The sequence below is a fragment of the Gopherus flavomarginatus genome, chromosome 3, assembly GCF_025201925.1.
Source record: "Gopherus flavomarginatus isolate rGopFla2 chromosome 3, rGopFla2.mat.asm, whole genome shotgun sequence".
Classification (NCBI taxonomy): Eukaryota; Metazoa; Chordata; order Testudines; family Testudinidae; genus Gopherus; species Gopherus flavomarginatus.
In genome coordinates, this window is record NC_066619.1 from 168,620,451 (window position 1) to 168,643,525 (window position 23,075).

The following is a 23,075-nucleotide window of genomic DNA, read 5'->3' on the forward strand; positions in this document are numbered from 1 at the left end:
AATATAAGTGAGACTATAAATAACACTCAGTCCAAAGCCAGGATGTTAACACTTAACCTGATGAAGTTCAATCTTTATCATTGGCTCAGTCAACTTCTGCATGTAGTTCTGTAAAAAACTATCAGACAAATTTTGGTATCATGCTGGTATGCGCATCTGATGTCTGTTTCTTGTGAATTTATTTTGACTGTACTGAGCCAACCAGTGTCTCAGAAGATGCTGGTGTCAATTCTGATTGCTGATTTTCTGGGAAAGGTGTTATTTGCTGCTCCTGGGAGTCTTCTGATTTAGATACCTGTTGTGTATCTGCTATTGGCATTGAATAGTCAGGTATTAGTTGCTTTCTATTAAGTTTGTACCTTTCTCCTGTAAGTGTTTTGATGTAATTTGATTGTGGCTCTGGATGTGTAGCTACCACCCTTGCTGGTTATCAAACTTGTGTTCTTTCCATGTATACTGGATATTGAGGATGGAACACAAATAGTGGCTGAGCTGTCTGTATTTCTTCTGTCAGTTCTGTAGCCATTTGAATCTGGTGTGAGCCCTCCAAGGTATTTTGGATGGTAGCAGCACGTGTAAGGATGGAAGAGTTTTTCTCAACATCCTCTCCACCAACAACTGTCCATACTCATCAGTGATGTGTTTTGCAACTTCAAAAGCACTAAGCTGAGATCTCTACTTGATTCAGCAGTGTTGTGAAACACTGATTTTATTGGCTGAAAGGTTCTTTCAGCCATTCCATTAAACAGTGGGTATCCAAGACCGGAATGAGTAAGTTTCATTCCCCAAGATCTTATAAAGTTACCCATGTCTCCGACTGCAAATGGAACACAGTCACTCGCTAACTCTTTAACAATTCCATGTCTTGCAAATACAGCTCTCAGTTTAGCAATAATATGTGCTGACTTGTTTGGCAGACACAATAGCTTCTGGAAATTTGGAAAAGTAGTCCACTCTGGTTCCTGAAGTACAGAGACTACAGCAAGCGGAAGATACACTAGGATACCTGACTGTGCTAGAAAGCATGACATGGTGTCAAAAGTTACCACATTCTGCATGAAGTGGCTGTTTTTGTCAGGAGCACAACGCATCAGTAAATGGTGCAAACTACTACACACAGTCAATATACTGGTTCTTGATGGTCTGTGAATTGCAAACAGAAAGTACAGAGTTTTGAGGTACAGTGAGAACACACAAGCGAAATCAAAAGTGAAGCAGTTAAACTAGAAAATTGTATTTAAAAAAAATCCAAACATGGAATGCTGCAAGCCATCCACACCTTTATATTTCTAGTAATCTGTATGAGAACTGGAGTAGAAAGAAACAACACTTTTGCAACTATATGAAAGCCTCAGGAGCAGATAAAAACCAAGAGGACATAAAAATAGTGATTTCACTGTACAAAGTGGGAGAGGAGTCTGTGGACATTTATAACATATTGACCCAGCAGTTCACTGAAAATGCTCCCAGTTGGATGTCTTAACAATGCTGAGAAACTATTGCAACCCTAAAAATATATGGCATGTGAATGATACCAATTCTGGTCTCACCCACACCTAGGAGAACAGATATACAAGTACATCATAAGCAAAAAGAAAGAAATTGTAAGTTTGGAAACAGTGAAGATGGCATGCTCACAAAACTGTGTTCCTTGTTACTGATAAAAGACTAGAGGGAAGGTTGCTGAAGGACCCTGATTTAGGCTTGCAAAAAGAAATAGACATTTGCAGAGTCTCACAAATTACAAAGATACAAATAGAGATCATGTTTGGGCCACACACTGACAAGTTCATACAAATCTTGCATAAGAGAGAACTCAGAGCAACATGAGCAGGGCCCAAACACCTGAGAGTCACAGCAAAGTAGACACACCAGCAGCTCACACAAAGAAATTGCACATGCTGTGATAAGACACACCCCACTCATAGTCTTCCCAGCCTTTGGAGAAATGTCTCAAAGTGGAAAATTAAATCACTATTCTTCTATGTGCAGAGTGACAAACTTCTTCAAACTTACCCAAAATACAAAGTGACAAATCTCTGGCTAAACCAGAATGTGAGCAATCTCTTGTAGATACAGTATTGTAGGGTAATTGAAATCCTATAGTGCACTCAGGAGAACATTGGTGTTCTACAGAGTACATAAGGAATATTCCTACAAAGGTCAAGCTTGGTACTGGGGCTGAAGCTAATGTTTTACCAGTTTACCTTTTGAAAAAGATAGCAGGTTCCATCCAGACAAAAGCAGTCTGATGTACTTGCCTTATAGTATAGGCAGATGCAGAATAGACTCTGAAGGAGATGTCACCTTAACAGCAGCAACTGTCAAGTTCTCCATCATGACGTCATCTTCAACACCTCTGTTAGGCAGAGAAGCTCGCACACAGCTAAACCTAATACATAGAAAAGGTATACTGCACACCAAGCTGCAGCGTTTTTTTTCAGGAACTAGGAGATTCCATGGGAAGTACTGCATATATAGGAATCCATCAGTCACCCTTACCATACACGGTTGCAGAAATATGCCTTTTGCAATGACCAACAGACTCGAAGCAAGCAGTTAGAAGAGGAAAGGATTATAGCCAAAATGAATACATCCACTCCATGAAGTAGTAGGTTGATCATAATTGGGAAGACAAAAGGTAAGATTAGGATTTGTTTGGATTCCAGAGATCTTAATAAGGCTATTCTGAAGGAGCATTTTATTCCATCCTCACACCAGCAGGTGTTCAGTGCTGACTAGCTAGTAAAAGCATAATTCACTATTCTACATGAGAAAGATGGATATTGAAAAGTGACCTTACATAAGGAGTTGTCTAAGCTGCGCACTTTCAGTACACTCTGGGGCTGATAAATGTTTCTCAGTCTACCTTTCAGAATAAAGTCATCTACTGTTTAAAAAGTCAGGGACTGTTCAATTTAGAAAAGAGATGATTAAAGTGGGATATTATGAATGGTGTGGAGAAAGTGACTAGAGAAGTATTATTTGCCCTTTCAAATAACACAAGACCTAGGGGTCACCTCATGAAATTAATAGGCAGCAAGCTTAAAACAAAATGAGCTACTTCTTCACACAATGCACAGTCAACCTGTGGAACCTGTTGCCAGGTAATGTTGTGAAGACCAAAAGCGTAGCTGAAGAATTAGGTAAGTTCATGGAGGATAGGTTCATCAATGGCTATTAGCCAAGATGGTCAGAGACAGAATCAAATGCTTTGGGTATTCCTAAACCTTCAAATGCCATAAGCTAGGAGTGGACAACATGCAATGGATCACTTGAGATTGCCCTGTTCATTTCCTCTGAAGCATTGGGCACTGGTCAGTCTGAAGACAGGTTAGATTGACCATTGATCTGATCCAGCATGGCTGTTTTTATGTTCTTGGTGAAGTATTTCAAAAGAAAAATAAAACATTTGCTGATATGGCAAGTGTCCATATAATAGCAGATGACATTATAATAGTGGCTTCAACTCAGGCAAAACATGATCGGATACTGAATAAAATGATGGCAAGGGCTCTAACAGAGAATATCAAGGTTAAACCAGACAAAATTTGGTTCATGGTAAAAGAAATCAAACGCTTAATTTGTGCGGAGCTTGCCAGGGCTGAGCCCTGGCACCTCTAGGCTTAGCAGTTCATTGCCCTGGCACCTCTGGGCTTGTTTCATTCGTTATGAATGTAAAAAAGTAAAAAAGCATCTAATTGTTTGAGCTCCGGAACCTCTTTCATTACAAATTAATGACTCCATGGCATGCATATTCTCATCAAAGGAATCAGGCCAAATGACAGTGAGGTTGAAGCTGTAGCTAACATGAAACCTCCACAGGACAGGAAGGCATTACAGAAGATGCCTTCGGGATACCTGGGATGATTTGATTCCTTGCACAGCACATCACCACGCGAAACATCTTTGACTACTTACCCTATCCTCACTGGCTAAAAAGAATTAGTCCCTCTCCTTTTCCTAGCATATTTAGGCATAACTATTAAATCAAATTTACTTTTATTTCCATTTATATGTGCTGTTTAACAACTTCAAGCTTTCTTCAGAATGTTTGCTTTCTTCTTCTGAATTTTCATGAGATGCTAACTTCTTAATTCTCTCCGATTTCACTTTTTCTTTCTATAAATGTGATACTCTAAACTGAACAGTATTCCAACAGAGACTTAATTAATCACTGCCAAGTGGAGCAGAATAATTACCTTGCATGTTTTAAGCATAATATTCCCTTAATACAAATGAACATATCATTTGCCTTATGTTGCAAGAGTGTTGTCCTGTTGACTTATATTCAATCTTCCATAATAACTCCCATCTCTCTCTCTGTGGTCCTTATCTGCCTAGTATTCTCCATTTATTTGATTTTCCTTAAGGAACCATTATACATTTGGGTTTTTAAAACTCATTTTATAGATTTTAGCCCTTTCCTCCAATTTAGCAAGTTTATACTTTATTTCTAGAGGTCTTATATAAGACTGGGAAGTGAGGGACATGATATGGAGATTGCACTTCCTGATTCCCCTGCATTGAACTATTGTTAACATTTCATTTTATTCATGAAAGTAGAGAAAACATGCAGGCCTCACCTAATCCTCCAATCCATTAATATACTGAACAGCTTTAGAATCAAAATAGACTATTATAGGACACCACTCATCATTTCCTGACTTGATAGTGAACCAATGGTGGTAATTTCCATCTTATTATTTTAGCAATTTGTGTATCTATATCTAATGGACATTTCTTTAGTTCCACATGATGTTCTCATAAACTGTATTACACGTCTTACTAATGGCAAGATAGGCCAACCATTTCCTTTAGCTACTAAGCTTGCTGTCTCATAAAAAAAAATAAATTAAAATGCTGACACTCAGTACTTGCAAGTAATTAACACCATGAATAATGCAACAACATTAATTGCAAGCAGTAAATGTCAACGTTTTAATACTGACCATTGTACTGTGGAATGATTTCTTTTTGATTAATTACTGTTGTTTATTCTTTATCCTATTTTGCCTAGCTTCTTAAAAATAATTTTTATTTTTAGTAGTATAATGCTGTGATGGTCTGTATCCCTATGCTCACCCCTTGACTAAATCTCTACTTCTGAAGTCCTGCTGTGACTTCCGTGATCTCCATGAAAGAATCACAGCCCTAATTATGATACATTTCATACAAATTATGCCTTGTGAGGTATCATTTGAAAACTCATAGTTGTCTAATCATTATTGTTGTATTAAAATGTGTGTGGCAACATTGTATGTAAAGTTATAAGATTCTTCTCTATGATATTATCGTTACTTTGAATTCACTCTACGTTGTTACGTCAGGCAATAGTTGTGTTTTACTTTTATTTTTCTTGTAACCTATTATAATTCATTATATTCACATAAAATCTTTTAGTAGTTAATAAACTTCTTGTATTGTTTTATCTAAGCCACTGTGTTTGGACAGAAGTATTTGGGAAACTCCATTTGGGATAACAGAATTTGTGCATATTATTTTCTATTAATAAAATGATGGACTTAATATGAGCTTTTATTGTCCAGGAGAGATCTGGACAGCACAAGACATGTATTTCTGGGGAAAGTCTGGGACTGGAAATTTGCTGGTGTTGTTATGTATTGTAATTCAAGAGTGGCTGGCAGCAGCACTCATATACTATAACTGGGAGTAACTTACATACTGGAGGTTGTGAGAGCAGACCAGGAGTGGTAGGTCTCACAGTGAAGCCGTGTAAAAGGCACCCCAGATTGGAAAACTGAGGGGACACAGCTGTTCATTAGTCCTAGGTAAGTCACAAGTGGCTAGGAACCATAGTCATTTAAATGAAAAAAATATATATAGCAATCTATTTAACAGGTAATTCTCTAAAGTTCTTCTTTTCCCCTTTTGAAAAACAGCTATCTAGGTATTCTATGAGCAGTTCCTTCCTCATTTTTAATGTGTTCCTATCAGTCTTGAACTTTTATTCCATTAATCATATTTTACAATGATTGAATCAAAGTAATTAACTCTTTCAGACCTTCTCACAAACAGCTATTTTTGTCTCCTCTTTCTGTGAAGTAATAGATCATCATTTTGTTTTGCTATTATTCTTATTTCTTGCATACTTACAGTATGTAATATTTTCCACCTTCTCTTTCTACTTTTTCATTAAATATTGAGCTGTTTCTATTGAAACATTTCAAAAATATAATGGGAAAATGTTTCTATTGACATTAAGTTCTGTACAAATTTGAGGTTTTTTTCACAAAATCTAATTTTGGTACTTGACAACATCTCTATAATATGTCTAATAACCACAGTAAGAAAACCATGATCATGTCATTCTGATGTAACAGTTGGGTGAAATCCTCTCTAATAGTCTCTTGTTTAAGGGGACATCGCTCATTTCCCACAGTTACCTACTTTCCAAACACACACATTCTCCCTTCACTTTTATTGTAGAGATTTATTTACATAAGAAAAAATATGAAAATAAGCTTACAGAAAACTTTATTTATACTACAGGAATGAATCTCACATTTTAAGTTTCCAGGTTGGGGGGGCGGTGGGTTGTGCCCTTCATTTTGGGTCTTTGTCAGAGATTGCATTCCACATTCAGGCTTTGACAAGTTGAAGGCATAGAACTAGGTTACCATTATAAATTCCAAGCAGTGATTAAATTATAAAGGGAACGGAATTTTATAAATATCATACCTGCTAGCTGAAAGCTGTGGCAGAATGTGATTAGTAAGCACCAAGAAGTCAGCTTTCTCAAAGAGAAGGCCCAGAAAAACATTGCTCAGGCTTTTAGAAACAGAAATACATTCAGAAGTTTGCCACAGACATCAGTACAATCACTCTTATTCTAACATTACATCTTCTACATTCAAAGTGAAGGTTTGACTTTAACATGGTACATAGCCTTATGAGAGCAGAGTTGTTTGGGGTGCTGGGAAAGAAAATGGATTTTTTTTAAGTACATAATACATTATTAACAGGTGACTTATACATACATACATACATACTTGGTAGAATCACCTGCAGTGAAGAAATTCTTCCTCGACAAGCAGGACTTCCATAATTATTCATTTTGGCGGTAAGACATAGAAGAAGTGAGCTGTAGCCCACGAAAGCTTATGCTGAAATAAATTTGTTAGTCTCTAAGGTGCCACAAGTACTCTTGTTCTTTTCGCGGATGCAGACTAACATGGCTGCTACTCTGAAACCTATCCAGTAGGGTAATTCCTGTGTAACTATGAGAAAATTTAACTTGTATTTGCAGGTATACATTTCCTTGTAAATATTTTAAATGTTCCATTGTAATTATATTATTATTGGATTATTTCCATTTCTTTAAGTACAAAGTGATAAAGCAATCATTTATAGACAAATTAGGGTTTTATCATAAAATAATGTATTGCTTCTAAGAACAAACTCATGATTTGAAACACTGTTTAAATGTCCATTATTATTTTACAGATTATTGTTCACAAAATCAGTTTTCAGTGCTGTAATTTACTTTATTTAGATTCAAAAAAATTTATTGATTGATTTATTTTGCAGGAAAGCAAGTTTACTAAGTAAATAAAAAGTAGAAGCAATGATCAGATCCTTAGAAGAAAAAACTACAGCATTTTGTTTTGATTTATTTTTTTGCGGCTGATAACCACATGTTCCTACTACAAACTATTATGAAATAATAAAAGGATTCTTTTGTTTTGTTTTGGAAACAGCATATTAAATTATTTTTAAAAAGTAAACACTAGTTTTTTGCTTTAGGATTTGCTCATACAGTACTATAATTTTTTGTACTAATTTATTAGTTTAAAATGCGCAATATCTTTGCTATCAATGGTAAATGTAAATTTAATATTACATAATGTATGTAAGTAGACATGATTAATCAGCTATATATGTGGCTCTCTTACTATGGCTGAAAAACTATATCAACAGACCAAAGTTCCCACGTACTCTATCTAAACCATGTTTTACATCTATCACAGTGTAATTGTAGCTTGTTTCCTTTAGTTCTTTGTCTTCATTCAGTAAGGGGAAAATAAACTAACTTCTGTAAAATCTGTAACTCTAATATATATGCCAAAGTCAGGCTATGCTATGACTCAACATAATACAAAATTCCCATTGACTTCAATGGGAGCAGAATTGGCCCCTTTAGTTTTCTTATTTTCCTCATGTAAAACACACACACATCCCAGGATTTACCAGAACTTGAAAACAGACTGATCTGCAATGTACTGAATATTTCCTGCAACATTCTGAGTGTCCTCAACTGTTATTGTCATCACTATGCCATGTAGTGATGTCATGGAATAACCATATAATTATGATTAAGAGATTTTTCATGTCTGTGGTCTGAAGGTAAACTGATTTTTAAAGGCATATTATGTCATAACAGGTCAGAGTTAAGGCTGCTTAGGTGCCTTAAGTGTGCATTTCTACACCTAAACATGTTTAGATTTCTATTAACCTTAACTCTGAATTTCCTAACTGTGTAATGCTTGTTTTTGGAATAATTACAACATCTTTGTAATGTTTCTAACCTTAAGTTATTGATATGTATTCCTGCTTAAAGTAGTTTATATGTGGGCATTTATACAATGTGATTTTCCTAATAATTTCATGATATAATATCTAAATCATCATCTATTTAACTTGTATGACCAGATTCACAAGTAAATTCTGGCTACTTTAATCAGACACACACACACACCCTCCTTCTTATTCCCCTCCTTCTCTTGCACAAGTATACCATTTCAGAGTGACAGGCCAGGAACATTATTCTAGACAAAGTACAGTGAGTGTACTTAATAAGAGTCAACATGTCAGGAAAGCCAGGAGGAGGAGGATGCCATAGTACTGATAAGGAATAAGAGTTTTACTGGCGTGGACTGAGAGAAAAGGCGAAATATTAAAGATTCTATGAAGGAAGAAACATCAAGATTTGAACATGGTCTGGGTGCACGGGTCTAGAGAGAGAGCAGAATTGTAGGTGGCCTAAATGAATGACAGAATTGTGATGCTGTCAACAACAACAGAACAGGAGACGAAAAGAAGATCAGTTTTGCCATATTCAGTGTAATTTCATGAGACAATATCAGAAACACCTGCCTGAACCAAAGTAGACAGGTCAGGTACAGTGAGATAGATTTGTGACTCAGTGTCACGACTGCAGTTGAAATCACAGAAGCAAAGATCACCTACGGAGAGGGTTGCAGACGGACAAAAGGAGTGGGACTGTGAGGATGGTTAAGCACTGGAATGAATTGCCTAGGGGGTTGTGGAATCTCCATCATTGGAGATCTTTAATTGCAGGTAAGACAAACACCTGCCAGGGATGGTCTAGATAGTCCTGCCATGAGAGCAGGGAACTGGGCTAGATGATCTCTCAAGGTCCCTGTCCAGTCGTATGATTCTATCAAAGAGGACGGACCACCAGCAACAATAAAGAAATGATCAGAGAGGCAGGAGAATGTGGACAGGATCTAGGGCCCAATCCAAAGCCTCGTGAAATCAATGGAAAGACCCAAATTGATTTCAGACACCAGTGTCATGAAAATTAAGATAGAAAAAAGATGTTAAGAATGGCCTACTCAAACTGTTAAAAGCAGCTGAATAATCACAGAGGATAAGGACAGAATAGGGGCACTGATATTTAATCAAGAAGTCCTGAAGATTTTTAGTAAGCACAGTTTCAGTGGAGTAGAGAGAGAAAGATTGGATGGGAACAAAGGGTTGGAAAGGAGAGGAGCTTGATGCAGCAGTTGCAGACTGTGTGCCAGAAACTCATCATCTTTCTTCTGTCATTAAAATAGTTTTGGATTGATTTTCTGACTACATATTTCATTTCCTCCCCCTAGTCAAACTAGGATCTCCAGAACCTCAACTAGATTTAAAATGTAAAAGCTTCAGCAAGTAAAAGTTCAGACTTCAGTGTCTCTAATCTCCAGTCATTTCTGCAGAGCATGTGGAAAACGGATGCTATAGAGTTAGATACACACATAATGTATTCAGATAACCTCCACTGACATCACTTAGCATGCTCTGGAAATCAATTTTTATTACTTTAAGTCAACCATAGACAGTTATGCCAAGTCACTGACACACTAATGAGACTCAAAATGTTTCAATAAGAAACAAAAGCAGGAAATAGTGATGTTTTAAATTTAAAATGCACTTGCATTAAGTATTGCAATTTGCATGAAATAAACTTCATATAAGAATTATCTGTATTTTGTTAATTAGCTATTTAATTATGTTTAAAACACATATCTGATACTTTTATCTAACTCTTATATCACTTACATTGTCCTCAAATCTGAGTGAATTTTTATTTTCACTAACAAAAATGAGCTATTTTTATATATTCCAAATGTTCTCCTATAATTTAATTTTAACACAATTTTATTGTTTAATAACCTTCCTATAGAAAATGTTCTTTACAGGATTGGACTCTGTCCTGAGCTTTATTCAAAGGGAATACTATTTCCTTTTGTTTAAAAAACAAGCAAACAAACAAAAAAGACTCCTATGTCACTGCTCCAACTGTTTTAACAAAAAACTGTGTCTTGCCTATGACTTCCTATGGAAATTCATCTTTTGTATGCAACTCAGAAGTCCCATTTAAGACCTCAATATAGGGATATCTCCATCTCTGATCTAATGTGAATCTGTATCTGCTGTGCTGTATTCCTCTTTGCCTTTCCATAACTAAAAACTTTTCAAAATGGCTGCCATGGTACTTCTGCACAAAACTGTGTGTGAGAGAATCTGTGAAATCACAGAACTTTGCATAAAGATTGGATTTTGCAAGCTGACCTGCAAAAAGGTAATGTACCTCAACATTATGAAAGTGAAGAGAAGTGTTTTTACTCTGCTTGTAACCAAATGAATAGGGGGCTTGTTTTCTTAGTTTTTCTATTTTGTTTTTTGTTTATTTTTAATTTTTTTTCTAGGTGCTAGAATTTCAGTGTGTGACTCGGTTGCCTCTGCAGTGTTCCCCTGTGGTCTGTCAGAACACGACCCACCCAGCTGTCAGGTTGTGCTCGCTGACTGCTGTCTGAGGTAGTGGGGCTTTGGCCCTCCAGCCAAAGCACGTCAGTCTTACCATTTCCAGGGTGTTATGGTTCAAAGGAGATCAGGAACAAAAAAACCCAAGTCAAAACAGGGTCATGTGACAAACCTTCAGTGGGATCGCATCCTTCGATTCAGGACTTGTCTCCAAACAGCCAGCTTTTACTGATCCCCCAGACCCCAGTCATTCCTTCAGACATGGGCTTTGACCCAGCTTCTCTCCTAATAAAAGAATCAGAGCTCTGATTTCCTTTCTGGTCAGCCTTGAACTGAGCTAGATCTCCTCCTTCAAATGCCCTTCTCCAGGCATAGCGGGGCAAGGCACATTTTTTCATTACCAGTGTGGGGAATATTTCCCCTATTACACTGTTATAGCTGTTGATGGAGAAGAGAGCTTTTACCAGAATGATTAAGCAATCTACTCTTCATCATGTATGAGAAAATTATGGCCTGAAATAATAAATTAAAAAGTTGCTTAATGATAACCAGGTAAAGATAAATTCTCAATAGTGCCTTACATGTTCTGGGACCAGCAGAGGAAAGAGAGCCATTTGAAATGCACTGAGCCTGCAGATCATTTCTAGATTGTACCTGTCCCTTTTGTACTTTAGACTAGCCCCAGGACTGCTCTCAACTATGCCAACTAGTTATGGGCCCAAAGGGCTGATATGCCCACTATACATCACTAGAGCACATCAGCACTCTGGTCACTCCCCTTCTAACACCTTGTCCCCTACATTGGTGGTGAGGAAGAACTGGCATTACTCTATGCCACTCAGAGGCTCTGCTATTTTGGAAAGAGTCCCCAATTGGCCATTGGCTTTCTTTATGGCTGTGCACTACCAAAGCAGATGGATCAGGGTCCAAGGACCTAGTCAAAATATTTTTGTAGTTGTCAGGAGGATGTTAAACTAAGAACAAAATGAAAGCACAAAAAGAGGAACAAATAAGCACAAAACACACATACAGACCATACCTAAATCATTTAGCACGAAATTAAAATGCTGAAAGCAAAATTAATCAAGAAACAACAGCAATTCTTTAATTACTTATACACCAATGCAAGAAGCCTAGATAACAAACAAGAGGAATTGCAATTGCTCATTTAAGAGCATAAGTTTGATCTAATTGGTTTTTCTGAAGCCTGGTAAAATGATTTGTATTATTGGAGTATTAAAATCAATTATTATTACCTATTGAGTAAGGATTGAGTAGGCAAAGGGGAGCAAGAGTGGTCCTGTGACAAAAGTGGTAATACTAGTTTCTGAGTCATGGACTACTCAGAAGAAAATACTCTTGAATGCTTATGAAATAATATCCTAACAGATAAGCACAAGATTGGGTCTTAGCTGGTGTCTGCAACACACCACCAAATCTCATCAGGCAATAGGATGACCAACTCCTTAAGTACCTATCTATAACATGTAGGAAGAAAGCTGCTTGATCACTTGTCAGTCCAAATGACATATGCTAGCGGTCTCATACTACCCATATTAAACATTGTCAGAATTTCTAAACATTATATATTACACTTTTCTAACATGAGATAATTCTATATTAGACCTCATACTACAGATAGAGCTGATCACAAAACTTAAAATGAGTGATAGCTTAGATACAAGTTGTCATGATGTGATCACTTTTTATAAGAAAACAGTATAAAGTCCAAACCAGCAAAGAATAAATAAATAAATAAATAAATAAATATAGATTTAGATCAGACGTGGGCAAACTATGGCCCGCAGGCCATATCCAGCCCACGGGATCGTCCTGCCAGGCCCCTGAGCTCCCGGCCGGGGACACTGGTCCCTGGCCCCTCCCCCACTGTTCCACCTCCCCCGCAGCTGGGCCATGCTCTGGCCCGCCACTCCCGTTGGGCAGCATGGGGAGTGTAGCTGGCTCTGGCTGGGTGTCACAGCTGCGAGCTCCAGCTCCTGGCAAGGGGGCAGGGAGTGGGAGGGTTGGGTAAGGAAGAGGGGGGTTCTGCAGAGCAGGTCAGGGAAGCCGAGGCGGTTGGATGGGGTGGAGATTCTGGGGGTGGGGGTCAAGGGATGGGGGACAGACTTGGTAGTGGGAGTCCCGGGGGGCCTATCAGGGAGCATGGAAGTAGTTAGGGATCAGGAAGGAAGTCAGGGGATGGGGGGGTTGGATAAGGGGGTGGGATCCCGGGGGGGCAGTTAGGGGCTGGGGATGGTCAGGAGAAAAGGCGCAGAGGGCAGTTGGATGGGGGTGGGAGTCCTGGGGGGCTGTCAGGGGGAGGGGGTGTGGATGGGGTAGGGCAGTCAGGGGACAGGTATCAGGGGGATTGGATGGGGCAGGGGTCCTGGGAGGGGGCGGTCAGATGACAAGGAGCAGGAGGGTTGGATGGGTTGGGGATTCTGAGGGGGGCAGTGACGGGGCGGATAGGGTGCAGGGGCCAGGCTATTTGAGGAGGCACAACGTACCCAGCTCTCCATACAGTTGTGCAATCCCAATGTGGCCCTCAGGCCAAAAAGTTTGCCCACCACTGATATAGATAGATAGCTATAGATAGAATACAGATGGATAGATATATGGTGCTTTGGGAGGAAATTTAAACAGAAAAATATGAATGAAAATTAGAAATAGTTTATGAACATTTTACAAGATGTCCAAATGACCATGATCCCACAACTGAGAAAGAAGTCCATATTAGTTAGAAAAATCAACCTGTCTATAAAAAATAAAATAACAAATAACAAATAGAAGAAAGGCAAAGTTGATAGTGGATGAACATAAATCAGAAGCTAGGAAAAGTAGAAAATTGATAAGTTAGGCAAAAAGATACACGGGAAAATCTGTGGCCTGCAGAGTTAAGGATGATAAGAAATGTTTAAAAGTTTATTAGGAACAAAAAGAATCCTAATAATGGTATTGGCCCATTTGGAAATGTTAGAATTATCAACAGTAATGTAGAAGAGGCAGAAGTGTTTGATAAATATTTCTACACAGATCATATAATGATGAAATACTTTCTGTTCCAATAGCAACTTAGGTGAATGTTAAACAGCAGCTATTAAAATTAAACATTTTTAAATCAGCAGGTCCAGATAACTTGCAATCAAGAGCTTTAAAAGAGCTGGGTAAGGAGCGTACCGAATAGTTAATGTTGATTTTCAGTAAGTCTGGGAATGCTTGAGAATTTCCTTGAGAAGGAGGTCTGCTCCAAGGCAAACCAAACAATTATCATGCTGTGATCACATCTAGGGATCTTTTGAAGCCACCTGTGTTTTGCATGAGAAATAGAAGGAAAAACAACACAGGAGAAACCACCAACAAAACACAGCACAAAATAAAAAGAAGCTCTAGAGATTTTAAGACCTTGATGGACCTTGCCACAAGCAACATTTATAAAATAAAAATCCAAACAGGTGAGAAGGGAAACAAAATAGTGAATAGGTCTTAGAAAGACCTTTCTCAAAGACAAATAAGAAAGGAATTCCCTGAAGCACCACTGAAAGGAGCTCCTCATTCATCTTCACAAAAAGAAAACTGTCATTTAACACACTTGCCAATCACCATTATGCCTACTTCCTGTTGAGACTATTTAAAGATTCAAAACTTGGAACTAAGTATTTTCCACATCATCTTCCGGGGGGAGAAATCTAAGAGTTGAGATTCATCATCACTAATTATTTTTGTATGTTAAAAACAGTGAATAAAGGATATTCGAAGCAACCAGTGTGAAATATAACTTTTCTAAATGCAACCAATTCTTAGATTATACTCAATATATAGATAATTCTCCTCCTTTTCTTTTTTCATTCCCCACAATGTATTTTATTCAGTTTCATATTTTGGTAGTACATGCACAAATTATTTCAACAGGTTATACAGGGGGAAAGTTATATTGATAAATATATGCACCATTTATTCCATCAAAATCTTCGGAAAGTATAATACAAAGATTTACAGGTGGCATTAATAGTAAAGGTAATTCTTTAATGTTAGAGTCTCTTATTCTTGGCGAATTTGTAATCCAGTTGATACTAATTTGGCTTCCAGACTTTTCTTTCATGTCAAAGATTCAAAGATTCAAAACAAGTACACCCTGTATACTAAGAATTCTTGTTCCTGTTGAATTCTTCTAATATAATCTAGTTTCCCCAAAGTATATGTTGTAATGAGAACTGCCTTTTAAAGCTTATTTTTTTATTTTTTAAAAGATTTATAATAATGCTTATTTTTCCCCAAAGTTATACCTACTCTGGCCTTGACCCTGCAAAGACTTACACATGCCTACCTTCACAAATTGTGAGTAGTTCTATAATTGCAAGATCAGGGCTCCTGGGTACTATTACCGCAACTGAGGTAGAGGCCAAACTTGAACAGCTTAATGGGACAAAATCGGAGGGCCCGGACAATCTCCATCCGAGGATATTAAAGGAACTGGCGCGTGAAATTGCGAGCCCATTAGCGAGAATTTTTAAGCAATCGATAAACTCGGGGGTTGTGCCATACGACTGGAGAATTGCTAACGTAGTTCCTATTTTTAAGAAAGGGAATAAAAGTATCCGGGTAATTACAGGCCTGTTAGCTTGACGTCTGTAGTATGTAAGGTCTTGGAAAAAATTTTAAGGGATAAAGTAGTTAAGGACATAGAGGTCAATGGTAATTGGGACGAATTGCAACATGGATTTACTAAAGGTAGATTGTGCCAAACCAATCTGATCTCCTTCTTTGAGAAGGTGACGGATTACTTAGATAAAGGAAATGTGGTAGATATAATTTACCTAGATTTCAGTAAGGCGTTTGACACGGTTCCACATGGGGAACTGTTAGTTAAATTGGAAAAGATGGGGATGAATATGAAAGTTGTAAGGTGGATAAGGAACTGGTTAAAGGGGAGACTCCAGTGGGTCGTATTGAAGGGTGAACTGTCAGGCTGGAAGGAGGTCACTAGTGGAGTCCCTCAAGGATCGGTTTTGGGACCGATCTTATTTAACCTTTTTATTACTGACCTTGGCACAAAGAGTGGAAACGTGCTAATAAAGTTTGCGGATGACACAAAGCTGGGGGGTATTGCTAACACGGAGAAGGACAGGGATACTATTCAGGAAGATCTGGACCACCTTGTAAACTGGAGTAATAGTAATAGGATGAAATACAATAGTGAAAAGTGCAAGGTCATGCACTTAGGGATTAATAATAAGAATTTTAGATATACGCTGTGGACGCATCAGTTGGAAGCGACAGAGGAGGAGAAGGACCTTGGGGTATTGGTTGATAGCAGGATGACTATGAGCCGCCAATTTGATCCGGCTGTTAAAAAAGCAAATGCGATTTTAGGATGCATCAGGCGAGGTATTTCCAGCAAGGATAAGGAGGTGTTAGTGCCGTTATAGAAGGCGCTGGTGAGACCCCATCTGGAATATTGTGTGCAGTTCTGGTGTCCCATGTTCAAGAAGGATGAATTCAAACTGGAACAGGTCCAGAGACGGGCTACTAGGATGATCCGAGGAATGGAAAACCTGCCTTATGAAAGGAGACTCAAAGAGCTTGGCTTGTTTAGCCTGGCCAAAAGAAGGCTGCGGGGGGATATGCTTGCTCTATATAAATATATTAGGGGGGTTAACGTTAGGGAGGGAGAGGAATTATTTAAGTTTAGTACTAATGTAGGCACGAGGACGAAGGGGTACAAACTGGATATCAGGAAGTTTAGACTTGAAATTAGACAAAGGTTTCTAACCATTAGGGGAGTGAAGTTCTGGAACAGCCTTCCAAGGGAAGTAGTGGGGGCAAAAGACTTTTCTGGCTTTAAGATTAAGCTTGATAAGTATATGGAGGGGATGTTATGATAGGATAGTTAATTTGGGCAATTGATCTTGGATTATCACCAGATAGGTCTGCTCAATGGTCTGCGGGGAGATGTTGGATGGGATGGGAACTGAGTTACTGCAGAGAATTCCTTCTCGGGTGCTGGCTGGTGAGTCTTGCCCACATGCTCAGGGTTTAGCTGATCGCCATATTTGGGGTAGGGAAGGAATTTTCCTCCAGGGCAGATTGGCAGGGGCCCTGGAGGTTTTTCGCCTTCCCCTGCAGCGTGGGGCATGGGTCGCTTGCTGGTGGATTCTCTGCAGCTTGAGGTCTTCAAACCAATTTTGAGGATTTCAATAACTCAGTCCTGGGTTAGGGGTTGTTATAAAAGTGGATGGGTAGGGTTCTGTGGCCTGCCTTGTGCAGGAGGTCAGACTAGATGATCATATTGGTCCCTTCTGACCTATGAGTCTATGAGTAAAAGCAACTAAATATCAAGGTCCCCAAACTGAGACACTCCACAACATGCATTCACAGGAAAATTTCTAATGAAGTTTCTTTATAATGATTCACAAACAAAGCTGGACTTTGAATGAAAAACCCCATGCTTAGAGAAGATAAGAAATGCTGACATTAAAGAATCATCATGTTTTCCGTAGTTCCTCCTCCCTTTTCTAATAGATTAAAAAAGGAGCAAAAGATAACAACTACTGATTTATAAACATTGAAATATAAATGAAAAATTGTTAATGGCAAGATTGCAAGCTTTGACAGCTATATTTTAATTATTTATAATTATAGATAGTTAATGAGTACGGAAGAGGTAACACTTAGGCCAAGTCCTTGCCAGCATAAGTGTGGTTTTGCCAATTCTTCTTTTACATAGAATTGCTAATCTGCTTAAAATGATATTGCTGACAGAACAAAGTTAATGCATTGTATTGGAAGATGTAGTGATATATAAACATGGAATGATAAATAAAAGCCCCCTTTTTCTAGGAAGACCCAGGGCAGGGTAACATAAAATGACATGACCCAGAAACTGCAAAGCCAGCAGGAAAAAACAGAAGTTGAGTAACAGAAGCCTGTGCATGTGAAATGTATGGGTTACCCAAAACTGAAAGGGCTGATGTGTTAAAAGTCAACTGGATAAAAATTAAGTAATCTGTAATGTAGAATTGTATAACATGGGCCCAAACTGGAGAAACACCAGACCCGAAAATGAAGGACAGGATTGAAGGATCAGACTAGGAGATCAGGAAGGGAAACAATTATCATGGAAGATGGTAACTTAGGCCCATTTACCAGTTCCATCTCATCTAATATTATTTGTCTGCCAATGTATGTACAGATACTACAGGTATAATAATTTTGTCTGAAATTATATTAAATAAAGGCAAAAATTTAGGCTTAATGTGACTCTCAGTTTCCCAACTTTCACCCCCAATAGGGCCTAACAGCTGTAACATATACAAATTTGCCCTCCAAATTTGTACCACTCCCATCAAGATCCCTTTTATCTAGCGGACAAAGAATATGGATGACAATAGTCTATATGCAGAGGTTCTCAAACTGTGATCCGCACACCACCAGTGGTCTGAATGCTCCATTCAGGTGGTCAATGGATAGTTCCCTCTAAAGTTCACACCTGGGTGGCCACACACAAGAGAATGAAGGGCCACTCACCTAACTGCTCAAGCCATGCAGGTGTGGCTCCATTAATTAGGTGTGTGGACCCTGGAGAAGATGCACATGTAAGGTGAGGTGGTGGCTTTGGGGGGGAATAAGGGGTAGGTAGAAGAGAGAAGTGGGGTGAGAAGAGGGGGTGGGGGGAATTTGGGACATACAGGGCCGTGACAGCCAGAGAAAGAGGTAACTTTCTCCAGCTCCAAGGCTGTGGCTGGCAGGGAGAGATGGCCCTCCTCCCCAGCTCCTGGGCTGCCGTGATGGGAGAGAGAGGGCATATCCATTGCATTCGAAAGGTAAGACTATTGATATTAAAATACGAGTTGTGTGCTTTTATTTGTAGAAACAAAAAACTTTAATTATTATTAAGGGCTTTCTTAATATAGCACTTTTATCCAAAGCGCTGTACAATACTTAGCTAACAATACAAACAACATTCAGAAAGATCGTTAAGCGGTCTGCCGAGACCCTCAGCAATTTTCAAGTGGAAAAAAGTTTGAGAACCACTGGTCTATAGGAATCAACAACATGTGTACACTACCCGCCAGTTTAAAGAAACAGAACCAACAAATCCTGCAGTAGAAGCTGACTGATTTTGTTTGTACTGCGATCAAGTAGAACCATTCTATTTATTTTCACAAATATACTGTGCTAATCTGCAGTTCATTTCAATATTCAAGCAGTATATTTTAATTGAAGAAAAGACATTGCATCTAATCCTGTTCCACCAGTAAAAATCTAGAGAAATTCCAAGCAAAGTAACAAAGACCATATTTTATTCTAATAGGAATGTTGCTTAAGCAAGTACTAATTACCATAAATAAAAGATCAATATAAGTTTTAGGATCTGAGCTACTGACATACCGCAATAACCTGAAAGCTCAGCTGTGTTTTAGAAACTTCATACTATTTCCGAGTACATAATATTACAAGCCAACAAGCAAATAGAAGAAATAATTAGTTTTCACACGACAGTGACTTTTATATCAAAGGTATTGCTTGTAGTCTCTAAAAAAATGAACAAAGCTACCTTCATGCGATATGTTTAATTAATGTTAAAGATAAATTCTATTTGTTACCTAAAGTAATTTCCTGTTGGAATGTGCCTAGAAACACAATTCATATATTTTTGGACTGGAAGGGACCTCGAGAGGTCATCGAGTCCAGTCCCCTGCCCTCATGGCAGGACCAAATACTGTCTAGACCATCCCTGATAGATATTTATCTAACCTACTTCTAAATATCTCCAGAGATGGAGATTCCACAACCTCCCTAGGCAATTTATTCCAGTGTTTAACCACCTGACAGTTAGGAACTTTTTCCTAATGTCCAACCTAAGCCTCCTTTGCTGCAGTTTAAGCTCATTGTTTCTTGTTCTATCCTTAGAGGCTAAGGTGAACAAGTTTTCTCCCTTCTCCTTATGACACCCTTTCAGATACCTGAAAACTGCTATCATGTCCCCTCTCAGCCTTCTCTTTTCCAAACTAAACAAACCCAATTCTTTCAGCCTTCCTTCATAGGTCATGATCTCTAGACCTTTAATCATTCTTGTTGCTCTTCTCTGGACCTTCTCCAATTTCTTCACATCTTTCTTGAAATGCGGTGCACAGAACTGGACACAATTCTCCAGCTGAGGCCTAACTAGCGCAGAGTAGAGCAGAAGAATGACTTCTCGTGTCTTGCTCACAACACACCTGTTAATGCATCCCTGAATCACGTTTGCATTTTTTTTTTTGCAACAGTATCACATTGTTGACTCATATTTAGCTTGTGGTCCACTATAACCCCTAGATCCCTTTCTGCCGTACTCCCTCCTAGACAGTCTCTTCCCATTCTGTATTTGTGAAACTGATTGTTCCTTCCTAAGTGGAGCACTTTGCATTTGTTTTTGTTAAACTTCATCCTGTTTACCTCAGACCATTTCTCCAATTTGTCCAGATCATTTTGAATTGTGACCCTGTCCTCCAAAGCAGTTGCAATCCCTCCCAGTTTGGTATCGTCTGCAAACTTAATAAGCATACTTTCTATGCCAATATCTAAGTCGTTGATGAAGATATTGATCAGAGCCAGTCCCAAAACAGACCCCTGCAGAACCCCACTTGTTATACCTTTCAAGCAGGATTGGGAACCATTAATAACTACTGTCTGAGTACGGTTATCCAGCCAGTTATGCACCCACCTTATAGTAGCCCCATCCAAATTGTATTTGCCTAGTTTATCGATAAGAATATCATGGGAGACCGTGTCAGATGCCTTACTAAAGTCTAGGTATACCACATCCACCACTTCTCCCTTACCCACAAGACTCATTATCCTATCAAAGAAAGCTATCAGATTAGTTTGACATGATTTGTTCTTTACAAATCCATGCTGGCTATTCCCTATCACCTTACCACCTTCCAAGCGTTTGCAGATGATTTCCTTAATTACTTGCTCCAATATCTTCTCTGGCACAGAAGTTAAACTAACTGGTCTGCAGTTTCCTGGGTTATTTTTATTTCCCTTTTTATAGATGGGCACTATATCTGCCCTTCTCCAGTCTTCTGGAATCTCTCTCCCATCTCCCATGATTTTCCAAAGATAATAGCTAGAGGCTCAGATACCTTCTCTATTAGCTCCTTGAGTATTCTAGGGGTTTGGGGACGATTCAAATATTTTCCCTATGAAGGAGATGCTTTTTAGTGGAACATACTGTTCCATGTTATAATTGTTGATTATTTATTAAGCATCTGCAATGTACTTGGCACTGTACAAAACATATCTACCAAATTGCAAAATATTTCAGATAATGACTGAGGCCTAATACTAAGTCTTACTAAGTTTTAACTCAATGATTTTTCCAGGTTTATTTTAATTTTTGCCTATATTTCTATCTCTAAATTTTATTAACAGCAAATAAACACAAATGGCCAAGTTCTACCCTCTTCTACAATGGAGTAAACCTGCAGTAGATCCTTTGTAAGTTTAAGTAATTTTTCTGCATTTCATTTCAAGTGAGGCTCCCTCATAAAGCCATTTACAAAGCTTTAAAGGAAAACTTGTTATATAAAAGAAGATTGCTTTATAATGTGATCCACATCATTTGATAATTTTTTCATTAAATAAATTCAAATACATTTTTATATTAGATTACAAGAATTTTAATGGAATACAGATGAATGGTCACTATGACACAATTTTCCTAATTTAATTGTGCTTAATGAGGTTGTTTTATAGTTTTTTAAAAAAATCTAGCTAAAAACTAGATTATAAACATTGTGGATCTGGATATTGACTCAGGTTTCAGTATAGCAAAACAATAATTTAAATCACTGTATAAACAAATATACTACATTTAAAATAGTTCTGATATTTAGTGCAATAAACACAGAGCTGCAGATGTTCTCTCTTGTGACAAGAGATTCATCTTCTGAACAGAAATGCATCACAAAAATTTATTTCCCACATCTCCTGGGGGAACATATAAAAACCTACACCTCAAAGTCACCTTCTGAAATGATTCTTTTTTAATCACCTATCTCCAAGAAACAGTATCATTTTGTGTTTAAAATGTTTTATTTCACAAAAGAATTTAACACTAGTGTATAACATGTACATAAAGAGCCATTTATATCTATAGTAATAGATTCCCTCTGGCAACCAAAAAGGAGGAAATTACTTTGCATCAAGCAAATTGTGTTTAATTATATATATTTTAAATATTTATCTGAACCAAATCAATGGTATTACATATATGATGTTTCATTCCATATTCTTTATTAAAATACGCTTTTGATATGAATATGATATAACAGGTATATTTTATGCACAATGGGTCTTGTAAGATATCATTGGAAAGGTTATAATTTACTGAATGTAATTATCCAATGTGTATGCCTGTATCACTTCTGTATCTGAAGTTAGGAATATTGACTATGTATCTGTATTTCAACTATGCTACTTTCTGTGATGCCCACTGCTAACACTTCAGGTACAACAATGGAAAAGCCAGACAGGGAGGATGGCCCATCAGCAAGGACTTGGCCTTTCTGTGGATGCTCCATACTGCCACATCCTCTTCTTGTGCAGGGCATCTGGGACTGTGGCAGACCCACCCCTAAATTTATCCCCTCACTTGTAGGATGTTCTGCAAACACACACATGCACCCTCGCTTCCTGCACCCTTGCCCCTCAGCTGCAAGAGGAGGAATCCATGTACAGGGAGCTGCTCCCTCATCTGCCCGAGCCCATGCATCCAGACCCCCTCATACCCAGACCATCTGGCCAAGCCTCACTCTCCTGCACTTAGAACCCCTGCAACAAGCCCCACCCCCCATAAACCTGGACCACCCTGACCAGCCACCCTCACCCGGATCCCCTCCCCACTGAGCTCCCCTGCCGAGCCCTATTCCCCCACACCCAGACCTCCCCCTGCTGAGTCTTAAACATCTTCACCTGGATCCCACTAAAGAGTCCCATTATCATTTCACCCAGAACCCCCCCAACAAGTCCCTGTGCATCCATATTCCCCCCACATGCAGATCCCCCACTGAGCC

General features: G+C 38.5%; 1 protein-coding gene across 9 annotated transcripts in view; it reads right to left on the reverse strand.

Moving 5' to 3' along the window:
• STPG2 (sperm tail PG-rich repeat containing 2) overlaps positions 1–23,075 on the reverse strand; it is a 446,863-nt gene that overhangs the window by 246,146 nt on the left and 177,642 nt on the right. Inside the window, exon 12 of one of the 9 annotated variants that reach the window (XM_050944047.1) lies at positions 11,215–11,301. The exons of the other annotated variants lie outside the window; for them this stretch is intronic. Within the exon in view, the coding sequence (XP_050800004.1) occupies positions 11,264–11,301 (38 nt within the window). The 3' untranslated portion in view covers positions 11,215–11,263. Of the gene's footprint in view, positions 1–11,214; positions 11,302–23,075 lie in introns of those variants that run through there. 9 annotated transcript variants of the gene reach the window in all.